This window comes from Nelumbo lutea, chromosome 5 (assembly GCF_056320005.1).
Source record: "Nelumbo lutea isolate HS-2025 chromosome 5, American lotus-T2T, whole genome shotgun sequence".
NCBI lineage: Eukaryota > Viridiplantae > Streptophyta > Magnoliopsida > Proteales > Nelumbonaceae > Nelumbo > Nelumbo lutea.
In genome coordinates this window covers 23,133,670-23,158,326 of record NC_142688.1, presented here as the reverse complement: position 1 = coordinate 23,158,326, position 24,657 = coordinate 23,133,670, and the positions used below count along the sequence as shown (strand labels likewise).

The 24,657-nt window shown below is 39.3% G+C and overlaps 1 protein-coding gene across 1 annotated transcript; it reads left to right on the top strand.

Moving 5' to 3' along the window:
* The first annotated feature begins 1,386 nt into the window (after positions 1-1,386).
* HDR (4-hydroxy-3-methylbut-2-enyl diphosphate reductase) lies at positions 1,387-24,256 on the top strand. The gene is made up of 10 exons (XM_088942706.1): positions 1,387-1,862; positions 2,193-2,389; positions 12,252-12,431; positions 12,525-12,656; positions 12,783-12,857; positions 12,942-13,047; positions 13,134-13,228; positions 22,529-22,714; positions 22,834-22,920; positions 23,594-24,256. The coding sequence occupies exons 1-10, from the start codon at positions 1,598-1,600 to the stop codon at positions 23,657-23,659; spliced, it is 1,389 nt and encodes a 462-aa protein (XP_088798832.1). The 5' UTR covers positions 1,387-1,597; the 3' UTR covers positions 23,660-24,256.
* Positions 24,257-24,657: the final 401 nt, after the last annotated feature.

Sequence of the window (24,657 nt, the reverse complement as noted above, 5' to 3'; positions counted from 1 at the left end):
TTTAAATCTCTCTTTCATATATGGATTTTTGTAGATTTCTGATTTACAAAACATTTACGGATTTTCAAATGGCCAACAATCCATATTCTACGCATCAATGACTGCCCGAGAATTAGTAGGGGTGTCCACGGTTCGGTTAAATCAAAACCGAATCAGTACCAACGGTTAACCTGTCATATGTTTGGTTCTTCCGTTTTTTAGTTTTTTATATTCATAATATATATTATATAAATATATATAATATTATACTATAAATAATAAATGATATATAATATATTATAAATATTTTAAAAATATATAGTATATTTGTAAATAGATCATTATAAATATAATATAAGTATATATTTATATATAATGAATATATATAAAATACATAGAAAATATGTGACATATATTAAAAATATATATAAAATATACATATAAATATATACCAGTCGATTTGGTTAATCGTTGGTTTTTTATAAGTTAATTGAAAATTGAACCGATCCTTTAGAATTAAAAATTTTGAACCAAAACCGAATCAACCGATTCAATTAATCGCATTTTGTGATTCAATTTTCTTGGTTTGATTTTTCATAAACATCCCTATCAATTAGCATCAATTCTGAGTTGGCACCTATTACAAATTCTGACCCTAGGCTGATTGGTCATTCTCCCAAACATTTACACATGAATTATAACGACAATGTGTGGCTGTAGTAGGATCTTATTGTGAGAACAAGCCTCTATATTCTAGAATAATGGATATTCTCAACGTGTGGCTGTAGTAGGGTGGGATCTAGTATTCTAGAATACACTCGGAGACAGCAAGTGTTGTGTGGTCTCCAAATTTCGTACATATCGGGGGGTGTTAACGACAATGAAATTGCCAAATGATTGTGTGCGTTTTTTCTTTTAAGAAAATTATTAGCATGTTTGAATGAGTGACTAAACATTTTAATTATATTAAAACGCCCCTATAATTTCATTAATTTACTAAAACCTATCTTAAATAAATTGCAAATTACAAGGGATATGTTAGTAAAATGACGCTTTCTTGTTTAAAACTCCGGGATGTATTTTAAGCTTTCACGTAAAATACAAATATTCCTGTTTTTTATAACAAATACAAATATTCCTGGTTAAGAATTAAGTTTGGCGCCTGGGTTATTTGTCCTAATTTTCGTGGTCCATCTTTAGCTTGGCTCCTTACCGAAAGAAAAACTAAAGTCATTAGCTTGCTTCGTGCTAATATTTCCACCCTCATTTCTTCCCTCCCACTTCTTATAAAACCCAAATCCGAATTCACATCAGCCCCCACAACGTCTCACAGCACATCTCAGCCGTCTATCGAAACATTTCATAAAAAGAAATGATGAGATATCAGGGGGCTGATGTGAACTCCCCAGAACCCACACTTACTGTCGTTGGGGATCCACACGTCCCAATCAGCATCTCGATTTTTTGGTGCGAAAAGCAAATAATAAAAAAAAGAAATTTTTTAATCAGGCAAGGCAAAATCAGAGGAGTGATAAAAAACGTGGATGAGATTGCAGGGGATAGAAAGCGCACCGAACAATTGAGCTCTCCCATTGACACTTAACGTGCGCACCCACCCATGGCGTTTTCTCTGCAATTCTGCAACTTCTCCACCCCTACTTACCTCTCCTTGCCGGACAATCGTGCCGGATTCCAAGTTCTAAGATGCCGGAAATCGTTCTCTGTTCGCTGCTATGGCGACTCTTCCGCCCCGGCGGCTGCTGTTCAGTCGGATTTCGATGCTAAAGCGTTCCGTCATAACTTTACTAGAACCGAAAACTACAACCGAAAGGGCTTCGGCCATAAAAAGGAAACCCTAGAACTCATGAACCGGGAGTATACTAGTGAAGTCTTTTTCCACCATTCCTTTTGCTCTCGTTTGTGGTGTCTGAAATTCGTGCTGGAATTGTCTTCTACTATTTTTTTTTTAATTTCCTCGTTAGTCGAGAAATATCACTCCATTTTACGCTAGCTCTACTTTTCATTTAGAAAGATGAATCAATCTTTTAGTTTCCGATTTGGCAAACTTCTGAAATCATTGAATTCTCATCTTCTTTACTCCAGAGTTTGACCTTTTAGTCTTTCTTATTGTTTTTTTCCCGTCTGATATGATGGCATATTTCCTTTCATATTTTTTCCCTTTGTTTGTAACTTCATCCTTCGGAAATGTTCAGGTGATATTATAAAGAAACTAAAGGAGAATGGCAATGAATACACATGGGGTAATGTTACTGTTAAACTGGCCGAGGCATATGGCTTTTGCTGGGGTGTCGAAAGGGCTGTTCAAATTGCGTATGAAGCGAGGAAACAATTCCCAGAGGAGAAGATCTGGATTACAAATGAGATTATTCACAATCCAACTGTTAATAAGGTCCGTGCAACGCTATTCCTTTACTTGACTGGTAATAACTATCAAGTGGCTTTTTCTGATTCATATTTGGGGTTCAAGTGCTCGTCTGGAGGCCAAGTTTTAGTTTCTTTTGAAATAATTTCTCCCAAAACTATTTGTCTTAAGCTCCCTTATTATCAAATTTAAATGGGCTGTTTTCATTAGAGATTTCCACTGTGTTGTACGTGGTTCATTTCATGGTTATGCTTTGAACCATTTAGTGGGTGTTCTTGGGCTGCCAGCTTCTTCTTAACGGTATGGTAACTGCATGAAATGGCTTGAGCTTTGTCCTGATCCTATAATGCTCTTAATTAGTTTGTGAATTTTACCCTCTTCAACCAACTTAACACCTGCACAATACGCATAGCAGTTGCTAGAGCTCGTCAGGCATTATCCCTCATTTGTCACCATTTTAGAACGATCAAGCATGCACCTCATGAATGTGAACTGAACCCCCCTGATGGTGCGCAATCCGGCTGGTCCTAGCTGTCAACGATCTTGCCTCTGGTCGGAGCAGAAGGTGCCTGAAATGGTGAAGAAAGCGAGCATCTCCGGGGAGGGACCTGGTGAGAATGCTCTGAAGCTCAAGTTAGTATCCTCAAAGGCAAGATGATAAACCAGATGGCACAAAGTTCGCATACCTCGTTCTTGGGGGGTAGAGAGCCTTTTATAACCACTTCGCGCACTCACTCCTAAGCTTCTGTCAGGTCGGGTATGATTACCTACGCTTCTGCCAGTTCGGGTGTCCTCACCTCTACTGGGGCAGAACCGCCACTGCTCTCTTTGTCGGAGCCGTCTCTGTGACTAGAGATGGTGATGGCGGGTGGAGGTGGTAGGTGGCCGTTGGAATGCGGATCTCAAGCGTCAGGTCTCAAGTCAGTCAGGTGCGCCGCCTCGAGATACGTACTCCTTTGGTGTCAGGTACGGTGTGGTTGTCCAGTTCAACGTTCTAGAGGCGAAGTGCTGGAGTGGTGTGCGAGGTGGTCTTGAGTTCGGATAGAGATGTGGCCCGAACTGCCATGGGGCGGGCCAGTTCGGGTTGTTGCCTTTTGTAAAGCTCGGGGTCCAAGGGAGAGCTTGTGCTCTTTGTGGGGAGTTCGGACCGTGGGTTCCTCTCTTCGGAGTTCGCGCCTTGGGCGTACTGTTGTGCCGAGCTATTGCCTTTCCACGTGCTGAGTGGTTATGAGGTCGGGCCAAATCTTCCTTCATCAATTGCCCTCACTCCTTGTGCCAAGGGACTTGCCCTGGCGCGGGGAGTTTGCGAGGTGGCGGGTATTCCAAAAGACAGAATGCTTTATCAAAGAATTTTATCGATTATGTAAATTAAGCAGAACAGTTATTTAAATGATGAATCTACTTAAGCAGACTTCTGTTTTAAAAGGTGCATGTGTGCGATGTGCCTTTGCACAGGGCTGAGGTACATTTTAAGGTATGCGCCTTGCTTGAACCTAGACAAAGTATATGCTTGGTGCATCTCGCACTTTGGCCCAGGCACATGCCTTTTATAAGTGTTGTTTTAGGAACTTTTTATACATTCTTTTTGTATTTTACACCTTTGCAGTGATCTATCAACTTCTCGTTCTTGATTGCCTTTTCTTGATGCTTGTACTAGTAATGATCCATTATCTTTTAAAAGAAAAAAGAAAAAACCTTTTGAATACCTGAATCCTTAGTTGTTGTGGGTAGAATTTCAGGTAACAAGATTTCAACTAAAGGATCAATACAAATACAACTAATCTCTTCTCCCTAACTCTAAAATGGAATGATTTGCAATCAAAATCACAAAACATCCCCTTATATATAAAAATGGATATTAATCCCACCATGATGTAATAATCCTGAAGTTGTTTTTATTAAAATCTTTTTACTGATAAAAAAAATCCCCTTACATATATGAGCCAAAAATTTAGGTCGGGGTGCTGCCCTCAAACCCCCACACGGGCTTTTTTAGGCCCATCAGCGCTACACTATAAAGGCCCCAACCTCTTAAGATTAGGAATGCAAACTGTTTGACAATTGACATCACTGTTTGGACGCACTGTTTGAAGCTTTTTAAGAAGCAATGGGCTACAGCTAGGCATATAAGAAGTTTATTAGATGCTTGGTCAAGTAAAGGCTTTAACTTGCGTGGATCTATTCTATGGAACTTGGTGCCACCTGCAGTTAGTTGACTGCTGTGGGATGAGGGAAATGACCGCATCGTTTTTTTTTTTATAGGTAACAACAGCCTTTAATAAGATTTGAGAAAAAAGTTGTGTACAATCATACAATGATTAAACCAGCTACCAGCAGTAGCTGAAAGACACAAACCTTTACAATGTACCCCAAAACATTTTTTTCCTATTTACCCCTTGTCTAGCAAGGTAGTCTGCCAATCTATTTGCCGATCTCTGAATTCAAAGGACTCTTGTATTCAAAACTTGTGTCTGCCAATATATTTGCCGATCTCAAAACTTGTGTATACTTTAATCCATAAAGTATGTCATCAGCTTTGCTTTCACTGAATTCCCTTGGCCTATGAGAGCACCTTCAAGATTCCCCCCCCCAAAAGAAACTCCTGAGGGCCCTGGGTTTCCGCTTTACCTCCTCCTCTGAAGATTCTTGAGTTCCTTTCTTCTCAAATCATCCAATTCTTTTTGGGTTGTAAAAGCTTTTTTCACAGAGATTTTGGATATCCCTTGGAGGGGACCATCTGCACCCAAAAAAGATTAAAAGCAAACTCCCAAATGATAGAAGTGCAGGAGTGGAAACTGGAAAGTAGTTTCACCATTTGCCATGCAAAGGGAGCAAAATCTAGGTGATAGACACTGATTTGGTCTTCTCTTTTGTAAGCCATCCAATGTGTTTATCTTTTGATGGTAAACTTCTCAGCAGAAAGCTCTAACCTTTTGAGGAGTGGGTCTCATCCAGATTTCTCTTACTAGAAAAACTCTGGGGGAGGGGGGTTACAGGGGACAAGGCTTGAAAAAAGGAGGTGCAAGAGAATAATCCAGAAGAATAAGGGGTCCAAACTTTGGCTGTCAGGGGAGGAGGGATCCAAAAGAAAGCCTTCCAGGCAATGAATCTAGGAGTTCTATGCCTCCTTGTATAATTATGGTTCTTAGTTATCCTTTTTTAGGTTTACAGTTGTAGACTTTGAGTCTTAAAAATGCTGATTCTATAATTGTCAAGGCGACAAGGCACCCTTGGAGGTTCGCCTCGCCTAATCGCCAAGCAGTTTTGTATATTGTATTTTAAAATACTTCTATATTCTTAATTTTTTGAGATTATAATTATAAAATAGACATTATTAAACTAAAATATTCATTTTGTGTGTTTATATACTAATTTCCTTTTATTATTAATCAACATAGACATTTCAGTAGAAGATCAAGACTGTAATCAGTCTTGAATCCTAAAAGGTTTTAGGTTTGTAAAATAGAAAAGAAGATTAGAGAAAAGGGAGAGAATAGAAGAGAAGCAAGAGAACACAAGTTGCCGAAAGGAGGGACAGATTCTAGCAGATCTGCCCCCGCCAATCTCTTAATATTTATAGGTTTATGTTTAGTACATGATGAAAGGACACATCTGCCCTTGGTACTTACATAATAAAGAAAGTAAATAAAACTGAAATAAATAACAGCTGAATTAGCAAACTGACTCAAACTGACACTACTATAACTGAAACAAATACTGCTGTCCTACAAACACAGTGGGGCCCACTGCAGTGGGGCCCACATCAGTGTTCTCTACACTCCCCATCAAGTTGGGAGTAGATATCTATCATGCCCAACTTGGATAGGTCTGCCTCTAACTTCTTCCTTGATACAACCTTGGTGAGGATATCCGCGAGCTGCATATTGGATGTGATGTACGGAAGACACACTTCTTGTGATATAACTCTTTCTCGCACAAAATGTCGATCAACTTCGATATGTTTAGTTCTGTCATGCTGCACTGGGTTGTGGGTTATATTAATAGCTGCCTGATTATCACAATACAACATTAAGGGCTTTTCATAGTCAATACCCAACTCTTCAAGTAGTGACCTCAGCTATAAGATTTCAGCCACTCCATTAGCCATTGACCTGTATTCCGCTTCAGCACTGGAGCGGGAAACAACACTCTGCTTCTTACTCCTCCAAGAGACAAGGTTACCTCCCACAAGGGCACAATATGTAGAGGTAGACCTTCTGTCATCAACACTTCCAGCCCAATCGGCATCTGTATAGACTTCCACCCTCATGTGATTATTGTTCTTGAGTAATATATCTCTACCCAGGCATCTCTTCAAGTATGCTAATATTCGTTCTGCCGCAAGAAGATGAGAAGTTCTAGGGGAGTGCATGTACTGACTGACAACACTAACTGCATAGCTGATATCCGGCTGAGTGAGACAGAGATATAGAAGCTTTCCAACCAACCGTTGGAACATAACTTTGTCTTCAAGAGGGTCCCCACCCTCTGCACTAATCTTGTGATTTTGTTCAATGGGTGTATCGGCCGGCTTAACACCCAGCTTTCCAGTTTCCGCCAACAGATCTAGAACATATTTTCTCTGAGAGATAAAAATCCCCTGCTTGGATCTAGCAACCTCAATACCCAAAAAATACCATAGTGCACCAAGATCTTTTACCTCAAACTCTTGATGAAGGAGCTGCTTGAGGGACTCAATCTCATGATTGTCATTTCCTGTCACCACAATATCATCTACATATACTGCTAGTAGGGTTAGAGAGGACTCCATCCTTTTGATGAATAGTGTATGATATGACTGGGCCTGTATATAACCAAACCTTCCAAGGGCTAATCTGAACCTATCAAACCAGGCTCTAGGTGACTGCTTCAAACCATACAATGCCTTGTTCAGTCGGCAAACCTTCTTACCTGTCTCTGTATCATAGAATCCAGGAGGCAACTGCATGTAAACCTCTTCTTGTAAGTCTTCATTCAGAAAGGCATTTTTAACATCCATCTGAAACAGGGGCCAAGAATGATTTGCTGCAAGGGATAACAAAACTCGAATGGTAGTCATCTTGGCTACTGGGGCAAAGGTCTCCAAGTAGTCTATACCATAAGTCTGAGTGAATCCCTTTGCAACCAGCCGGGCTTTGTACCTTTCAATAGAGCCATCAACATTATGCTTCACAGTGAATACCCATCTGCATCCCACCGGTTTCTTTCCTTTTGGTGGGTCAACCAGTGTCCAGGTATTATTCTTCAACAGGGCATCCATTTCGACTTGCATTGCATCTTTCCATTCTGGAACCGATAAGGCTTCTTGCACAGTTCTTGGAATAGGGACATCGGCAATGGAAGTGAGATAGGACCGGTAAGATGGTGATAGACGATCATAGGATAGGAACTGTGAGATGCTATGAGCTGTAGAAGTGGTGCAATGTCGTTTTCCTTTGCGAATGGCAATAGGGAGATCAAGGTCATCCACAAGAGGGGAAGTGGCAACAACGAGAGGTATCTCAGTAGGCTCTGGATCTGGAGCCGCAGAAGGAACTGGATCTGGCCGGGACTGCCGAAGACTAGGATCAACCTGCCTGCATCGCCTGTGATAGACTCTCAACTCTGGCTCCCTCTGACCACCCTCACCACTACAACCTTCATTACCCAGTGGAATAGGTAAAGGAACAGCCCCACTTCCACTCTCACTGCTCAAAACAGCCCCACTTCCACTCTCACTGCTCGAAACAGCCCCACTTCCACTCTCACTGCTCTCCCCCTGAGGAAAGAAACTCAAAACAGCCCCACTTTTACTGCTCTCCCCCTGAGGAGAAACCCTAGGATAATAGGGTGTCTCCTCAAAGAAGGTGACATCCATAGAGACAAATCGTTTCCTTGAAACCGGATCATAGCAGCAATAACCCTTTTGAGTTTGTGCATAACCAAGGAAAATGCATTTGGAGGCCTTAGGGTCAAACTTGGAATGATGAGGCCCGAGAAGCTGGACGAAACAAGTACAACCAAAGGTTTTAAGGGGAACAATGAACAACTCCTTATCTGGGTAAAGAAGGGAAAAGGGGGCTCTCATATCAAGGACCCGGGAAGGAACTCGGTTAATGAGATAAACTGCCGTGAGGGTAGCATCACCCCAGAAGCGAATAGGTACATTGGAGGTAAACATAATGCTTCTAGCCACCTCCAAGATATGCCTATTCTTCCTTTCGGCAACGCCGTTCTGCTGTGGTGTATAAGGGCAAGTGCTCTGGTGTATAACTCCATGGCTACGAAGGTAGGAGGTCAATGGTTGAGCAAAGTATTCCTTTGCATTATCAGATCTGAGGACTTTGATTTTAGTTCCAAACTGAGTGAGAATCATTTGATGGAAGTTTTGGGTTAGAGCAGGAACCTCATCCCGAGAACGCATAAGATATACCCAAGAAAACTGGGTATGGTCATCAACAAGCAGTAGAAAATATCTGTACCCACCCGTAGAAGAGATATGATATGGCCCCCAAACATCAGTATGCACAATATCAAAAGGGAAATTACTCCTTTTATTACTTAAAGAATAAGAGGTTCTACAATGTTTGGCAAGCTCACAACTCTCACACCTCAACTCTGATAGCTCAACAGACTCAAATAAAGCAGGAAACAGACCCTTCAAAGACTTAAAAGACAAATGACCTAATCGGTTATGCCAAAGCATAACCGAACTCACAAACTGGGAAACAAAAAACTTCTTATCCATTGACTCTTCCCGTCGGGTACTCTCTCCAAGCAAATAGATCCCGTTCGTCTCACGGCCAGTTCCAATCACCTTCCTCGTCTCCAAATCCTTAAAAACACATCGGTCAGGGAAAAATGTTACTGAACAGTTCATGTGTTTGGTAATACTACTAACTGAAAGGAGGTTGGTATCAAGCTTAGGAACATGCAAAACAGAAGATAAAGAGATAGTGTCCGATAACTTGATGTCCCCCTTGCCCGAAATGGGAACAAGAGAGCCATAAAAAATGGATACTCTATCTCAGCCAGAGGACAAGTGATAAGAAGTAAACAAAGATGGCAAGCTAGTCATATGGTCAGATGCACCTGAATCTATTACCCAGCAGTGATCAGTATTACCTGGAGCTGAAGCATGGTAAGCTGAGGCTCGAGTACCTGAATGTGCAAATGCAGATGTAGCAGGAGCTGATTGGGACTGGGATGGCTGAGCTGAACTTCCAACTTCCTTTTCCAACTGTATGAGGGCAGCCCGAACAGCAACTAAAGTCTCCAGGGATGTACTTGATGAGGATGTTGAATCAGTGTTCACTGCCATATGAGCATTGCCCTTCTTATTTCTCAGTTTTGCTGGGACCAAGTGAGGATGTAGCTTCCAACAAGTATCTTTTGTGTGCTTGGGTTTCTTGCAATGTTTACATACTAGATCCCGTTTATCTTCCTTCTTCCGGTCCCTTTCTGAGTCATCCCCTGGCTTGGGTTTAATAGCTGTCAAGGCTGGGAAAGAAGGTTGAGGCTGCATCATAACTTTCCTCCTGGTCTCTTCACTATGCACCAAGGAGTATGCTTGAGAAAGGGTCACACTATCTCTTGTCAATATCTGTTGTCGCACAATGTCATATTCTGAATTCAAACCAGCCAGAAACTCAAATACCCTATTCGTCTCAACTTGTTTTCTGTGAGTCTGTGCATCTTTGGGACTCTCCCACTCAAGGGTCTCCAGATGGTCAATCTCATGCCACAAGGATTTCAAGGTAGAGAAGTAGACAGAAACTGGCTTCTCTCCTTGTTTAAGGTTGTTCACCTCACACTTCAGTTCATAGGCTCTGGCAACATTAAGGGGTTGGGAATAGGTTTCTTTCACAACATCCCACATTTCTTTGGTTGTCTTTGCCCACAAGTAATTTCGGCTGATATGTGGCTGCATGGAATTACACAATCATGCCATAACTAAATAGTTCTCTTGAACCCACTTGGTGTATATTGGGTCCTCCTTGGAAGGTTCTTTCACATCTCCCAAGAGGTAACCCAATTTTCCCCTTCCTCCAATAGCCATCATGGCTGATTGTGCCCACTTCAAATAATTTGACCCATCAAATCTCATAGTTGTAATCTGAAACCCGGTTTCAGATACATTGCCATAACTGTGGTTTCCAAAACTACTATCTCCCTGACCCTTGAACTCCATCTTTGATCAAGATTCAGTGGCTACAAACTGTTAGAGCAATTATACCAGAAAACAGAGTCAAGGAAGTAAGTCTGAAAGCTTATCCGAAACTGATCTGATCTGATCCGATCAGAAATACCAACACAAAACCAATGTGATCTGAAACTGGTCTGATCCGATCAGGAATACCAACACAAAACTGATCTGAAATCAATCGCCTATCAATCTGAGATGCTATTCTCTGAAACCACTACTGTGGGGCCCACTACTGTGAAAGAAAAAATAGGGTTTCAACTGTAGGTTTGAAGAAAATTAGTGATCTGAAATCACTAAAGTGCTCAGCTGCACTCTCCAAGCAGTCCGCACCAGTGGGACTTGTCGTAGGGCACTGTGAAACCCTAAAAACTAATCCCCTTTGAAGAGGAGGGTTCGGCCCAACAATCAAACCCTAGACACAAACTTAATCACAGTTCGGCAAGCCAAACCCTAGAGCAAACTTGAACACAGTTCGGCCCCTCTTTCTAGATAGGTCCAACCTATCTTGGCTGATTGCAATCTCTAAAAATCAGTAAAGAAACAAACTTACTTACTGATTACCTACCTTCGGTGTACTGTCTTCTAGGGTTACCTGAACCCTAACCTTCGCTGCCTCTTCCTGATTACCAACTCTCTGCAGGCTGCGGCAAGTCTTCAACTGCTGCGAACCTCTCCTGGTAATCTCCAAGATTCAGCCGCCGAAAAACTTCTGCAAGGCTTCTAGCTCTAGCTAGTTCTCATGTGATCGGCTGGACTAGATACACATGAGAAGCCCTAGATAGGCTCTGATACCAAGTAGAAGATCAAGACTGTAATCAGTCGTGAATCCTAAAAGGTTTTAGGTTTGTAAAACAGAAAAGAAGATGAGAGAAAAGGGAGAGAATAGAAGAGAAGCAAGAGAACACAAATTGCTGAATGGAGGGACAGATTCTAGCAGATCTGCCGCCGCCACTCTCTTAATATTTATAGGTTTATGCTTAGTACATGATGAAAGGACACATCTGCCCTTGGTACTTACATAATAAAGAAAGTAAATAAAACTGAAATAAATAACAGCTGAATTAGCAAACTGACTCAAACTGACACTACTATAACTGAAACAAATACTGCTGTCCTACGAACACAGTGGGGACCACTGCAGTGGGGCCCACATCAGTGTTCTCTACAATTTCTAACTGCAGTATTGAACCCTCAAAGGCTTCAAAGCCTGAACAAACAAGTAAGGAAGAACTTAAAATTTTGTCTAATCAACAGATTTTCTTCCTCCACATCTTCTCTTCTTCTTCTTCTTCTTCTTCTTCTTTGTCTTCTTCCACCTTCTCTTTTCTTCTTTTCCTACAACAAAAATAGGGGTTCAGCCCCTATGTTTTTTGAATTTTCTTTTCTTATCTTTTTTTTTTTCTCATGAATATGGTGATTTTCTATACCAACATGATGTTTATACTTTCTTATGAAAATTATGGATAATTATTTAAGGAAATATAGCTATGGAATATAACTTACCTATAAAGCATGGTCCAATATTTTTTTGTAGTATATGTTGTTTCAAGTATGTTTAATAAAAAAAATTCCTTCTTTCGATTCCTATAAAAGCATTTGCATTTAGGGAATCATCATTACCTGCATTATCTTGGTTTATCTTTTGTTATACGGTATGTTCTTACTACTTTGAACTGAATTGTAATTTTCTGGTTCTTGTTTTAGCGGTTAGAAGAGATGGAAGTTCAGAATATTCCACTTGAGGGTGGAAAAAAACAATTTGGTGTTGTTAATGAGGGTGATGTTGTGATTTTACCTGCTTTTGGAGCTGCAGTTGATGAGATGTTGGTTTTGAGTAACAAAAATGTGCAAATAGTTGACACAACATGCCCATGGGTATCTAAGGTATTTTTCATGACACTAGGGTACTCTTTCAAGATTTTGTTGAAACCCTAAGTTTTGCGTTTTCTGATAATATATTCTACAATTCATGTAAAGGTTTGGAATACTGTTGAAAAGCATAAGAAGGAAGAGTACACTTCAATCATTCATGGTAAATATTCTCATGAGGAGACTATTGCAACTGCATCTTTTGCAGGGAAGTATATTATTGTCAAGAGCATGACAGAGGTATGATTTACATTTTTCCCTTATTTTGTCCAGTTATATTATTTTTATTATCATCCAGATTGTCAAAAGTAATGCACATCTCCATCCACTAATTTTTACTTGTCCGTGTTATTCAACTGAAATCAGGCAATGTACGTATGTGATTACATTCTTGGAGGTGAACTTGACGGATCTAGCTCAACAAAAGAGGCTTTTCTAGAGGTATATTCTGCCTTAGTTATTGAGTATCTTGTGACAAGGCTATGACAAGACTTTGCTTCTTAAGTTGTTTATGGATGTCCGCAGAAATTCAAATATGCAGTTTCCAAGGGGTTTGATCCAGACAGTGATCTCCAAAACGTTGGGATTGCAAACCAGACCACAATGCTTAAGGGAGAGACTGAAGAGATTGGTAAGTTAGCGTTGTGCTATATCTTGATCCAAGTTTATAATGGATTTCTACTTCTTGTATTCAGATTCTTAATTACTCTTTCCCAGGAAAATTGGTTGAGAAGACTTTGATGCGCAAGTATGGAGTAGAACATATCAATGAGCACTTCATGAACTTCAACACAATTTGTGATGCTACTCAGGCACTTTTGTTTTCCCTAATCTCTTATTTTGGAATCCATTTACTTATTTTTTCATATTAAATTATAGAAAATTTATGGCATACATTAATATTACCAATTTATGTCTGGTTGTTTATGCTTTTAATGTGATTCATTCAGGCATTATGCAGTCTTCTTCCCATTCTTTTGTGTTGCCAATATTACAGACAGTTGTGAAACGGCTTAAGGATGTTTGACTATGCTATGTATCATGGATTATTTTGAAATGGAAGTAAGGATTTCAACACCTGCCTAAATGCCTGCACACACACAATGAAGGCTTCATATACCTGATTTATCATTAAAATGTGCCTTGTACATGCATGTCTATTTTGGAAGAGGTGTCCTCTATGGATGAAAGTGTTGATAGGTTATGCAGGAGCTGAAGAGTCAAAATTGGAATTTTATGAAAATTTATGTATTTCTGTATTTTTGGACAGTAGGGGTATTTTTGTCATTTTGCAATTTTTTTTGTATGGTCCAATGATAGGTTTGTCTAATTATAGTTTGTTTATGTTTAAAATTTCAGTCATTGCATAAGTAGGATTAGAGTTATTGACTCTTCTTTGAATTGAAATAGGATATTGCAGCTTAGTTTGAGTCCTACTAGGATTATTGAGTCTAACAGTTTGACTCCTAGGACTATTATGAGTCTAATAGTTTGACTCCTAGGATTATCATGAATTTCAAGTCTATAAATAAGTATGGGCGTTTTTCACAGAGCAATGAAGTTTATGAGTTTTCTTCAGCTTATGCTAACTATGGTGAGTGATTCCCATGCCCTAGAGTGATTCTAGGCACCTTGTGAATGATTCCGAGTATTTTCTCTCTTCTTTCTATCCCTATTTTCTTATTATTCATCCAAGAAGCCATTACATCCATAAAATTCTGATCAAAGAGACCATTCAACATTCTCTGAGGACTGGAACTAAGTTGGTCCTACGTAGAAGCTAGAAACTTAGAAGAGTTGATCAATCTGTTGGATTTGCCAAAAAGTAGAAATTTTCTTCTACGAAGGTCACAAGTAGGTAGTGAAGTATTTCAGAAAGGGTGAAGAGTCTGATTTCTTTTGTTAAGAAGTCTAATTTTTTAGGAAGTCAGTTCCAAAGGTGGCAGGTCTGAAAGGTTTGTTCAGAGCATTGTTATCAAAATGTTTCTTATGCACCCACCCAGGCATCCCCTTGGCAGCAAGGTGCCCTTGGTTGGGCACCTGATTTGAATGTCATGGCTTATATGAAAGGGTGCTTCTAGGTGATAAGTTGCCTGGCTTGGTGACAAAAAAATGACTTGTTTAAGGATTTCTCAGCTGAGGGCATTTACAGAAACTGGAGAGATAGCAACTACTTCTTCCTTTAGGTCTAAAGTGCAAGAACTATGGTCCCCACCAACACAACACAGAATGAAGCTAAACTTTGACGGGAGCTCTAGATGAAACCCAGGACTGTCAGAAATTGGGGGAGTATTCAGAGATGGAGATGGTAAAATCATCCCTATGTATTCAAGGCTACAGGAGTAGGTGACTCTTTGAGGACAGAGGTAATAGCTTTGCTTCAAGGTGTGATATTTGCCAAATAGATGGGGCTAAAGAAAATAGAGATAGGAGACTCTAAAATGCTCATTGATTGGTTGAAATTGGTTAGTTTGGGAGCTTGGATTTTTAGACATGCTATAAGGGAGATCACTAACATAACAAAGGAGATTGGGGCTTCTTTAAAGTGGACTAGAAGATCAGCTAATGGGCTAGCTGATACTTTAGCTAAACAGAGGGCATTGAAGGAGAATCTGTTCTGGGCAGAATTGTAATAAAAGTTTTTTTGGGGGTCAGCACCTTTTCAGGGGCTGACAGTTGTGCATGATATTTCTTAATTTGCTTAATGAAGATACTGTTTCGAATAAAAAAAGGCAAAACAGACACCTTGTTGTTGTGTTGTTAGTTTGTTACTATGGCTACATATTATTAACATTTGTGTTAATACATCTTATGATATGTTATATGCTTTACTTGTGTTTTGATTAAGGGTTTTAGCATCAGAGCATAAAAGACCCAAGAATTTTATGAAGAGAAAGGGAAAGAAGGAAGTATGAAGATTTTCTCTTTTTCTACAGTCTCTCTCTTCCCCTTTTTGTTACTCTTATCTCTAAATAATATTATTATAGCTTTTTTTAGTTGCTATCATGTTATAATGTTGTGCATGAACTGTTGAAATTAATTGATTTAAAATGCAATTTTCTTATAATGATGATGATTTTCTTTATTTTGGTATGAAAATTAATGTTATTAGTAAAGATTAGGGAAAATTCCCGATAGGTACCTTGTACTTTAGGCTGTGCGAATTTAGTACCCAAACTTTAAAATGTGACAATCTAGTACCCGGACTTTTACTTTGCGACGATTTAGTACTTGACGCTAACCAGCCGTTAAGTGGCATGCAAAAAGACAAAAATGCCCTTCAAATGTCATATAATTTTCCTTATCAACCATCCGGTACAAGTAAGGTTCAAAGTATCATTACGTATCGGCCCGTATCGGATGTATTGGCCCGTATCGACCGATACGTATCATTCCGGGACCCTTCCGATACACCCCTACAATGGGTGTATCGGGGGTCTGACCGGTTTAGGGGATGGAGGGGTACTAGACCGGCTCTCCTGAACCAGTTTTGAAAAAAAAAAGTAAAAAAACAAGTATCGAAACGCCCGACACACCCCTACTGGCGTATTGGGTGTATCAATATTTTGAACCTTAGGTACAACCATACCGACAGTGCCGCTATTCATCGTCTTGCCTCTTCTCTTTGACAGAGAAACCTTTTCAAGCACTTCTGCTTGCTTCTTCTCACTCACCATTACCTTGTTGTTGTTGTTGTTGTTCTTTGGGATACTGCACTGCACTGGAATTTTCTCAATATTTCCAACTCAAATGGCTCCATGTCCTCGGCTGTGTTACACAAGAAGCCATTTGAACCCAAAGAGAGTTGTAGCTCTCTCTGGTAAACAATAGAACAGGGGCCAGTACCATTGACAGATCTCAATTTTGGATGAAGCTATGAGCGATGGAAACGGCATGTTTCAGGGAAGCCTGGTACGGTGAATTCATCGAAGTCCGTGTGGCGGTGTGGGAGGTTCAACCACAAAGAGAAGTGGAGGCTGGCCGTCTTGTTGGGTGATGGTGGAGACAAGGTTGTGGAAGGAAGGCTCAAGGGTTTGTGAGGCACAGAAGAGGGTTATCATGTGATGGTTTGGCAAGGCTTCTGTGTTTTCGGTGTTGGGTGGTAGACCATGGTCAGTTCTTTAAAAGGCAGCTCGGCAACACGAATGGTTGTAGGGGTGGAGGAGGAGGAGGAGGAGGAGATGGTCGGTTGGAGGTAAATGACGTTGATGAGAGTGGTGGCGGTGGTGATGGTGTAGCCTGTTTGTTGCTCAATTTGCTTGGCCAATGCTACGAATGGTATCATATGGCCACGAAACAAGAGAAGAATTACCCATAATGCTGTTAAACCCTTGAAACAGTGGGTTGAACAGAGAGCCCTTAATAAATGGGTTGCTGAGCATGTGGAATTGGCAAGGGGACCGGACAGTAGGGTCATGAGTGTGTAAGTGGAGAGAGTAATTAAGTTGGTGATGGGTGAGGGAGAGAAAGGGAAGGAGATGAAAATGAAGGCGAGTGAAGCTGCAAGAAAGATAAGAGATGCAGTGAAGATAGAAGGAGATCAGTTGGGGTCTTCGTTTAAGGCACTTGACGGTTTTTTAGAGATTGCTTTGTCGCAGAGACGAAGCTCTAGTTTAAATGAAGCAAATGGATATCCTTCTTAAGAGAAATGAAAATGGTGGAGAGTGTGATTGGGAAAGCAGATCAGGTGGTGGAGAAGAGAGCTATAGCAGTTGCAGAGAAGACAAAACAGTGTTGAGGTTGCTTTTTATTTAGCCTTTTGTTTTCCAATATTCTGTTATTGCGCTCGATCGACATTTAGAACAGAGAGTATAAAACAGAGCTATGGGCTCAAGCTTTTGAAAGGACACTTGGGTGTATTATTTTCTTTCTTCTGTTCAATGTGTTAATCTCCACTGATGTATTGCAGATAGGTGTTTCCATAATCCATGTACCCGCCTTACACAGGTAACCCTAACCCTCCTTCAGGAGGTAGCAGTGTTGGTGGTTTTACACCACCTTTTGGAGGTGGAAGTGGACTTCTAGTGACAAATCCTCCACCTTCAACCAGTCTGACATGCCCAATCAACGCACTGAAACTAGGGTTGTGCTTGGATGTTTTTGGCGGGTTGGTGCTTGTTGGATTAGAGAACCCAGTGGAAAATGCTTGCTGTCCGGTGCTTGGAGGTTTGCTAGAGCTTGAAGCAGCTGTTTGCCTCTTTCATTTTCTTGAGAAAGAAGATGATGAACAGTGTCCAAGGATAATTTTGACATTTTTAAAAGTCTTAAATCCCACATGAAGTCACATGATATACATAACTGACAGTCCATTAACGGTAGGTACTAGATTGTCGCAAAATGAAAGTTCAGGTACTAGATTGTCTCGTTTTAAAGTTCGGGTACTAAATTGGCACTCGGCCTAAGGTACAGGGTACCTATCGGGAATTTTCCCTAAAGATTATTGCTACTTTTCTATTTAGGGAAAATTCCTTAAACATCTCCTCTTAAATGATTCTATTGTTAACCTTGATAAAACTGTGAAAACATTGAAAATACCCTTAGTGGCTTTTAGATTTTTGAATCTAATACCAGAAGTACCCATTTGTAGAAAGACAGAAATCTAATTGGATTTCCAAGGACTGTCCCGTTACACAACCCCCCCCCCTCTCTCTCTCTCTCAACACAATCCTGTCGGCAAGAGTCAAAAGAACTTCCTTTATATTTACACCCAGATGACTATTTTGATGGATTACCGCTTTATACTAGTGGCATCACCGCAAGAAGATACAAGCGTCTTTTGAGCCTGGTACTATGACACATCACGTTCTCAAATTCCACTGAAGGTATTACTTTGTGATATGAGCATCACAATCTGGTATCCAGCAATTAAAAGACCATTAAAATCATTTTTGCCTACCATTGATCCCTCCTTATCAGTGAATGAAAAGGCACACCTAGGCATATTTCCAGGCTTGCACCTTGCGTAGGCCCAGGTTCACCACTTCTACACCTTGTGCAAGGCATGCACCTTTGTTAAATTTGCCGCCTTTTGTACTGTTTCAAGTATGGTGGCAGCCCCCAGACCCCTGACCAAGCCCCTTGAGGCAAGCCCAAATAAGTCCATGCTAGGGTCTTAAGTTCTTAAGACCCCCCTATTTACTAATATTGTTCATTTCATTCATCCCAATACAATACATTTTTAAAAGAACTTAAGACCCTAGCATGGACTTATTTGGGCTTGTCTCAAGGGGCTCAGTAGTAAAAAGCGGCTCGTAGAATTAGAGTTTAATGTAATTGAGAAAGAAATAACGAGCTTGAAAGTTTCATGTGCTTAAATTGTTGAGTGCTTGAATATATTATATGTTGTCTTCAATTTTATTTTACATAATCACTTTGCATATGCTTTATGTGTTATGTTTATGCATTTTAATTTGATGGATCACCCAAAGGAAGGGCCAGTATATGGAAGAGGGAGACAAGGCAGGGGAGCCCACAGTTTCACTGCCAGTTCTTTGAGGAGATTAAGTAGTTTTATTTGTTTCTATACTCCTGTTTTGTCAGTAATACTTCATCTCAAAAACACTTGCCCTCAGCCATAGCCACAACAAGCACCATGAACTGATTCCATAGAGAGATCTGTTTCTGAGACATTGATTGGGCACCACATAACAGATCATTTACATGATGTGATTGAACTCTTAACGGCACCCTCCTGATCAATGACAAAAGATTCAATAAGGATGAAGAAGAGGTGAAAAAAACAAAAAACAGAAAACAAAAAAGAATGAACAGAAAGAATGACAGAGAAGTATGGCACCACAAAACAAGAAAATGGACAATCCAACAGGACCAAATCCCCTTCCACCCTTTTCAAAAATTAACCATATGAAAACCAAAACTATATTTATCTCAAAAAACCAAAACAATACTGTAGGCTTGTGGGTGGTGATAGTTTGTCTCTAGGGAATGGGAGAAGTGACAAATTGTGAACTAATGCCAAAGCCAAAGAAATGCTAATGGAGGAGGATGGTATTAGTTAGATTCTTGATATTGATAAAGTTGTGTCAAGGAAGTTTCAGACTTCAGAGAGGTAAGAAACCTGTTTTAAGAGTGGGATATGAATGAACTGTAGGTGGTCTGAGGAAGCTGCAAGGTTTAAAGGAATGCCTCAAGAAATACATGAGGTGGATGCAGAAAACAGAGAAGCAGAGGTTGAGAAAAAGGGGTTGTCTTGTTGATGTTTTCTGTTGAGTTCTTATTTTCATTTGGGTAGTCCATTGATCGGTAGATAGCTACTTGTCTTAAAATGGTGATTTCTTGTGAGACTTTTTGTTCTGTTTTTGCATGTGCTTTATTGGGTATCAAAGGTGTGGAGGACTTCCACAGTTCCACCTTGGTGATTGTTCAATATGTTTTTTTTCTTTTTTGGTGGCTGGATGTATAGTCCTTTTCTGTTTCCTGCTGGGTATATAGGGGCTGTTGGGTCCTTTTCTCTCCTGGGTATGCAATCCTTTTTCTTTCCTTTTTTGTGTGTGTGAGGTGGTTGTGGCTGGAAAAGCAAGGCAATGTTTGGGAGTGCTAAAAATAAGTGCTTATTTGGGCCATTAAGCACTTATTGGTATTTGGGAAATAAGTGCTTATTTTAAAAATAAGGGCTTACTTTTTAAGCCCAAATTTCCATATTTTTTTAAGTGCTTATACAATAAGCACTTATTCAATTTTTTTCTTCCAAAATTATCCCTGCTTGAGTTTTATGAAAGCACTTTTACAAAAGAACTTTTAAGAAAGTACTTTTATGAAACATTTTTAGGAAAGCACTTTTATAATAGTAATTTTATGAAAGCATTTTACAAAAGAACTTTTATAAAAGTACTTTTATGAAAGCACTTTTACGAAAGTACTTTTATGAAAGCACTTTTACGAAAAAACTTTGAAAGCACTTTTGCAGAAGTAATTTTATGAAAGCACTTTTATGAAAGCACTTTTACGGAAGTACTTTTATGAAATCACTTTATAAAATTGCTTTTATAAAGTATTTTCGTAAAAGTGCTTTCATAAAAGTGCTTTTGTAAAAGTACTTTCATAAAAGTGCTTTTGTAAAAGTACTTTCATAAAAGTGCTTTTGTAAAATTGTTTTCATAAAAGTACTTTCTTAAAAGTGCTTTCAAAGGGTATATTTTGAAAATTTGAAAGAAAATGAAGGACAAAATAGTCACAAATGCTTATTTAAGTGCTTATTAGAGAAAAAGACTACCAAACACCCAATATAAAATAAGTGCTTATTTTAAAAAGTAAGCACTTGAAAAAGTTGGGTGCTAAATGCAAATAAGTGCTTATTTGAATAAGCACTTGCTTTTAAGCACTTGTTTTTAACTTAAGCACTACCAAATATGGCCTAAGCCTCTTCTAGTCCTGGCTTGCCTTGTATTATTTGAACCCACATTTCCACTTTTTCATTTCATGTATAAGAAATATCTTAGGGGCCATTGTTTGGTGTAATGGTAAAATATTGGGCTGATAAGCCTGAGAACATAGCTTCCAGTTTGAGAGCGGCCAGTTTGTACCCAAAAGAAAGAAAGAAAGAAAAATGCCATTGTTTGGTGTAATGGTAAAATATTGGGCTGATAAGCCTGAGAACATAGCTTCCAGTTTGAGAGCGGCCAGTTTGTACCCAAAAGAAAGAAAGAAAGAAAAATGCATTCATCAGTTTGAACATTATGTTTGCCTGGATGGAAGGTGACCTCCAGCTCTTGGATGTTACTAGTTGGTGAGAGGGTGTAAACAGCCACCTGTTGTGCCTTCGGTCATTGAAGCATTCAACATCAGTACTTGGGCTCTCAGGACTGTTGTTTATGTTTCTCCATTTTCTTGTGCTGCTATGTTAGTAGTGTTAAATCTGTTGTCTCATGTTTGTTGAATGGCAGAACAAGAAGTGGCTCATGTGACTTCAGCTCAGCAGTGGAGGTTACAGGCAACCATCAATATATTATGCATGAAGGATGGAAACCACCAAAACGGGTTTGAGGGTGATTTTGACTAATAATGCTGATTTTGACTGTTTGAGGCTAGATTCCGGTCTTCAAGCAGAAGACAAATGTCCTACTTGTCAGAATTTAAATATTTATCTATATGCTGTAGGTTATCTTCATTTATCACTATATCTTCTATTTTGACTTCTAATCCTTGTTAGGACTTTAGTTGCTGACTTGTTATGATGAGTTGGGTATGTTTCTGATAAAAGAAATAGTATGTGGTCTATTTATGGCTGACAAGGGGGAGACCATCAACAGCACTAGTTAACAGAAGTGATTTGTTACAAGTTGAAGGGGTAGAAGGGCTAGGGACAAAAAAAAAAAAAAGACACAAGTAGAATTAGTAAGAAACGATTTAAGCACTAACAATTTAACATTGGATATGACATTAAATGGAACAGATTGGTAAAACAGGATTCATGTAGTTGACCCCATATAGCTGAGATAAGGGTGAATGATGATGATATTGACAATGGGAATATACACATGGGTACAGCCAAGTGATAGACATGATATAGACCCAGAGTCCGTACCACTGGACTGAAATCTTCTCTCTAGGTCAACTTGATGTAGTATATTAAATTAAAGAAAGATATTATAAATAGAGGACAAAGAAAATGCATAAGAGCACTGCTTAGGAATGCTTTAATCTTAAACTCCATTAGATAATTGAACAATGATCAATTGGCTATTCTGGTTTGATAATTGTCATTAGATTTTGTTTCTGTTTATTTTTACCCTTGTATGTTGAATACATTAATTCTCTTATGCTATAATTTATATACAAGGAATGCATTTTCTTTCCTCTTGTATCCCCAAAAGACTATGATATGTTGTATGATGCAAATTGATAGCTGATGATAATTGCTGTTCTTAGTAGACAAGCCAAATTGTCACTTAGATTCTCTTCTGCTCTTTTTGATAATTGGCAAGACTTGTGTAGTTCTGCTAGCAGAAATCAAAGTTCTGTTCCAAATGGGTGAAACCAATATTTGGGTGCTAAGAAGTACCATGACTTTGTTTGAATTTCATTATTCCATTTTACCTTTTCTAATTCTTTTTCTGATGTCTTCTTCTCTGTTGCACCTTTCGTACCCACAGGAGAGACAAGATGCAATGTATGAGCTGGTCAAGGAAAAGGTTGATCTTATGTTAGTAGTTGGTGGATGGAACTCGAGCAATACTTCACACCTACAAGAGATTGCCGAGGAGCATGGAATTCCTTCTTATTGGGTTGATAGTGAGGAAAGAATAGGACCAGGAAATAGAATAAGTTACAAGTTGAATGTGAGTTTCTTAAGCGGAATATCCAAACCTCTTTTTAATTTCAGAGTAGTTATAAGTTAGTTGATAGGAGATCCTTTTTTGTCTCCAAGTTATATTTGTTAATTACCTTACTTTAACAGCATGGTGAGCTGGTTGAAAAAGAAAACTGGCTACCTGAGGGTCCCATCACAGTAGGTGTTACATCAGGTGCTTCTACACCAGATAAGGTAATTCTCTTGAACATGGTAAATCTTTCTACAAAGTTCTATCACACTTATTCGATTGGGATTACCATGACCTTTTAATGAATTCATAGCTTTCTTCCTTTCACTCTCTCTTCGCGACCCTTTTGATCATTTTTGCCTCTTCCATGTAACCATCTTTTCTTTTAACCTTTTTTTGTTTCTTCTTTTTTTTTTTCAGTGAGGAGACTTGGGATAGTATGATCTCTAATTCTTACATGCCCTTCTTGTTATTAACTGTTGATTTTTGGGTTTAGTTGCTTGCAAAACACCTTTATTCATGTTCACGAGATCCAGCAGTATTAAGCCTGTGGTAAATAGATACTGCCTATTGGCAACACCAACTGAAATACTTCAGGATAGTAATGTGTTGCATTTACCTGTATTTCTAGAGTTGTCTTTTTTGCAGCCTCACTGTTGCTTGCTCTAATGGATTTTCATCATTATGAAAATTAGTTCATGGGGCATCTTAGTTTTAACCTTGTATGTTTTTTGCCGACCAACATTTTGATTTGTGATAGTGGATTTCCCCTTTTCTCTTTTTTTCGTTGTGCTTCTGCTGTATATTCTCGTTGACCAGTCATTTTCCCCTCAAGGTTGTATTTTACCTTGTGATTTGTGATACTGGTTCTAATTCTTGTTTGATTGGCATATCCAGGTTGTGGAGGATGTCCTCATCAAGGTATTTGACATCAAACGTGAAGAAGCCTTGCAGATTGCTTAGTTCGAATTTAGGACAGCCCCCAGGAAGAGCATGACACGCTCTGTTAATGCATATTCCCCAGAGTTGGGGCTTATACCACGTAAATAAATCATAGGTCACTTTTTGTAATATTTCAATATGTAGTACGAAATACACCCTGTAGGGGCATATCGGGCCATTTTTTAACTTTTTTTTTTTATTTTTTTTTCAAAACTGGTTCAGGGGGGTCCGGTTTACGGCTCCACCCCCTGAACCGGTCAGAACCCCAATACACCCTCTGTAGGGGCATATCGGGGTGCTCCCAATACGATATGTATCGGCTGACACATATCGATACTTTGAACCTTGCCTGTAACACCCCCAACCCAGGTATCGGCGGGATTCGATCTGAAGTCCCCACTACGACCAGCAGGAGACCCTACCAACTTGGTTGGCTTCTTGTGGTATGAAATGAATTTAGTATTACACCAAGGCTTCCTCTGATTAAAATATCATAGCGAAATTTTAATGAACGAGTGTCAATTAATCGGAAGTATAAATGGATATCTTATGGTCATGGTTCTACTTTAAACTTGAAAGGCAACCCAATACTAATATTACTCTTTTTTTCCGGTTTAATTTCTTAAACTATCCTTACTGTTTAGCTAATTGATTAACTCTACTTCTATTGTTTAATTGTTGTCTTAGAGTATTCTTAATTTTTTTTGACAATTGACTAGCTTTACCCCTGTTGCTAGTGTCCCTTAGGCTGAATTTGGAAGGAGTACAAATGCAAATATATAGAGTGCAAAATCTTATATTTTGTATTATTTTGTATGTATTTGTACTATACATATTTGTATTTGTATTCATCCAAACCGAGCCTTGGTGTTTCGTTAAAATTCATACACATGACACCATGTGTGGTATAATATTTTTTTAAAATCCAATATTACCCTCCGTCCTTTTATGAATCGGGTAATATGATCCTCTGTCCCTAGAAGAATTGTCATCGAAAAACCCTTTTTTAAAATCCATTC

What these genes read in the sequence shown, in the direction of transcription:
- HDR (XM_088942706.1), top strand. Translation starts at nt 1,598, where the DNA reads ATGGCGTTTTCTCTGCAATTCTGCAACTTCTCCACCCCTACTTACCTC. An exon ending in ACAATCCAACTGTTAATAAG is followed by an intron (nt 2,390 to 12,251) that starts GTCCGTGCAACG and finishes TTCTTGTTTTAG; the next exon opens with CGGTTAGAAGAGATGGAAGT. An exon ending in GGGAGAGACTGAAGAGATTG is followed by an intron (nt 13,048 to 13,133) that starts GTAAGTTAGCGT and finishes ACTCTTTCCCAG; the next exon opens with GAAAATTGGTTGAGAAGACT.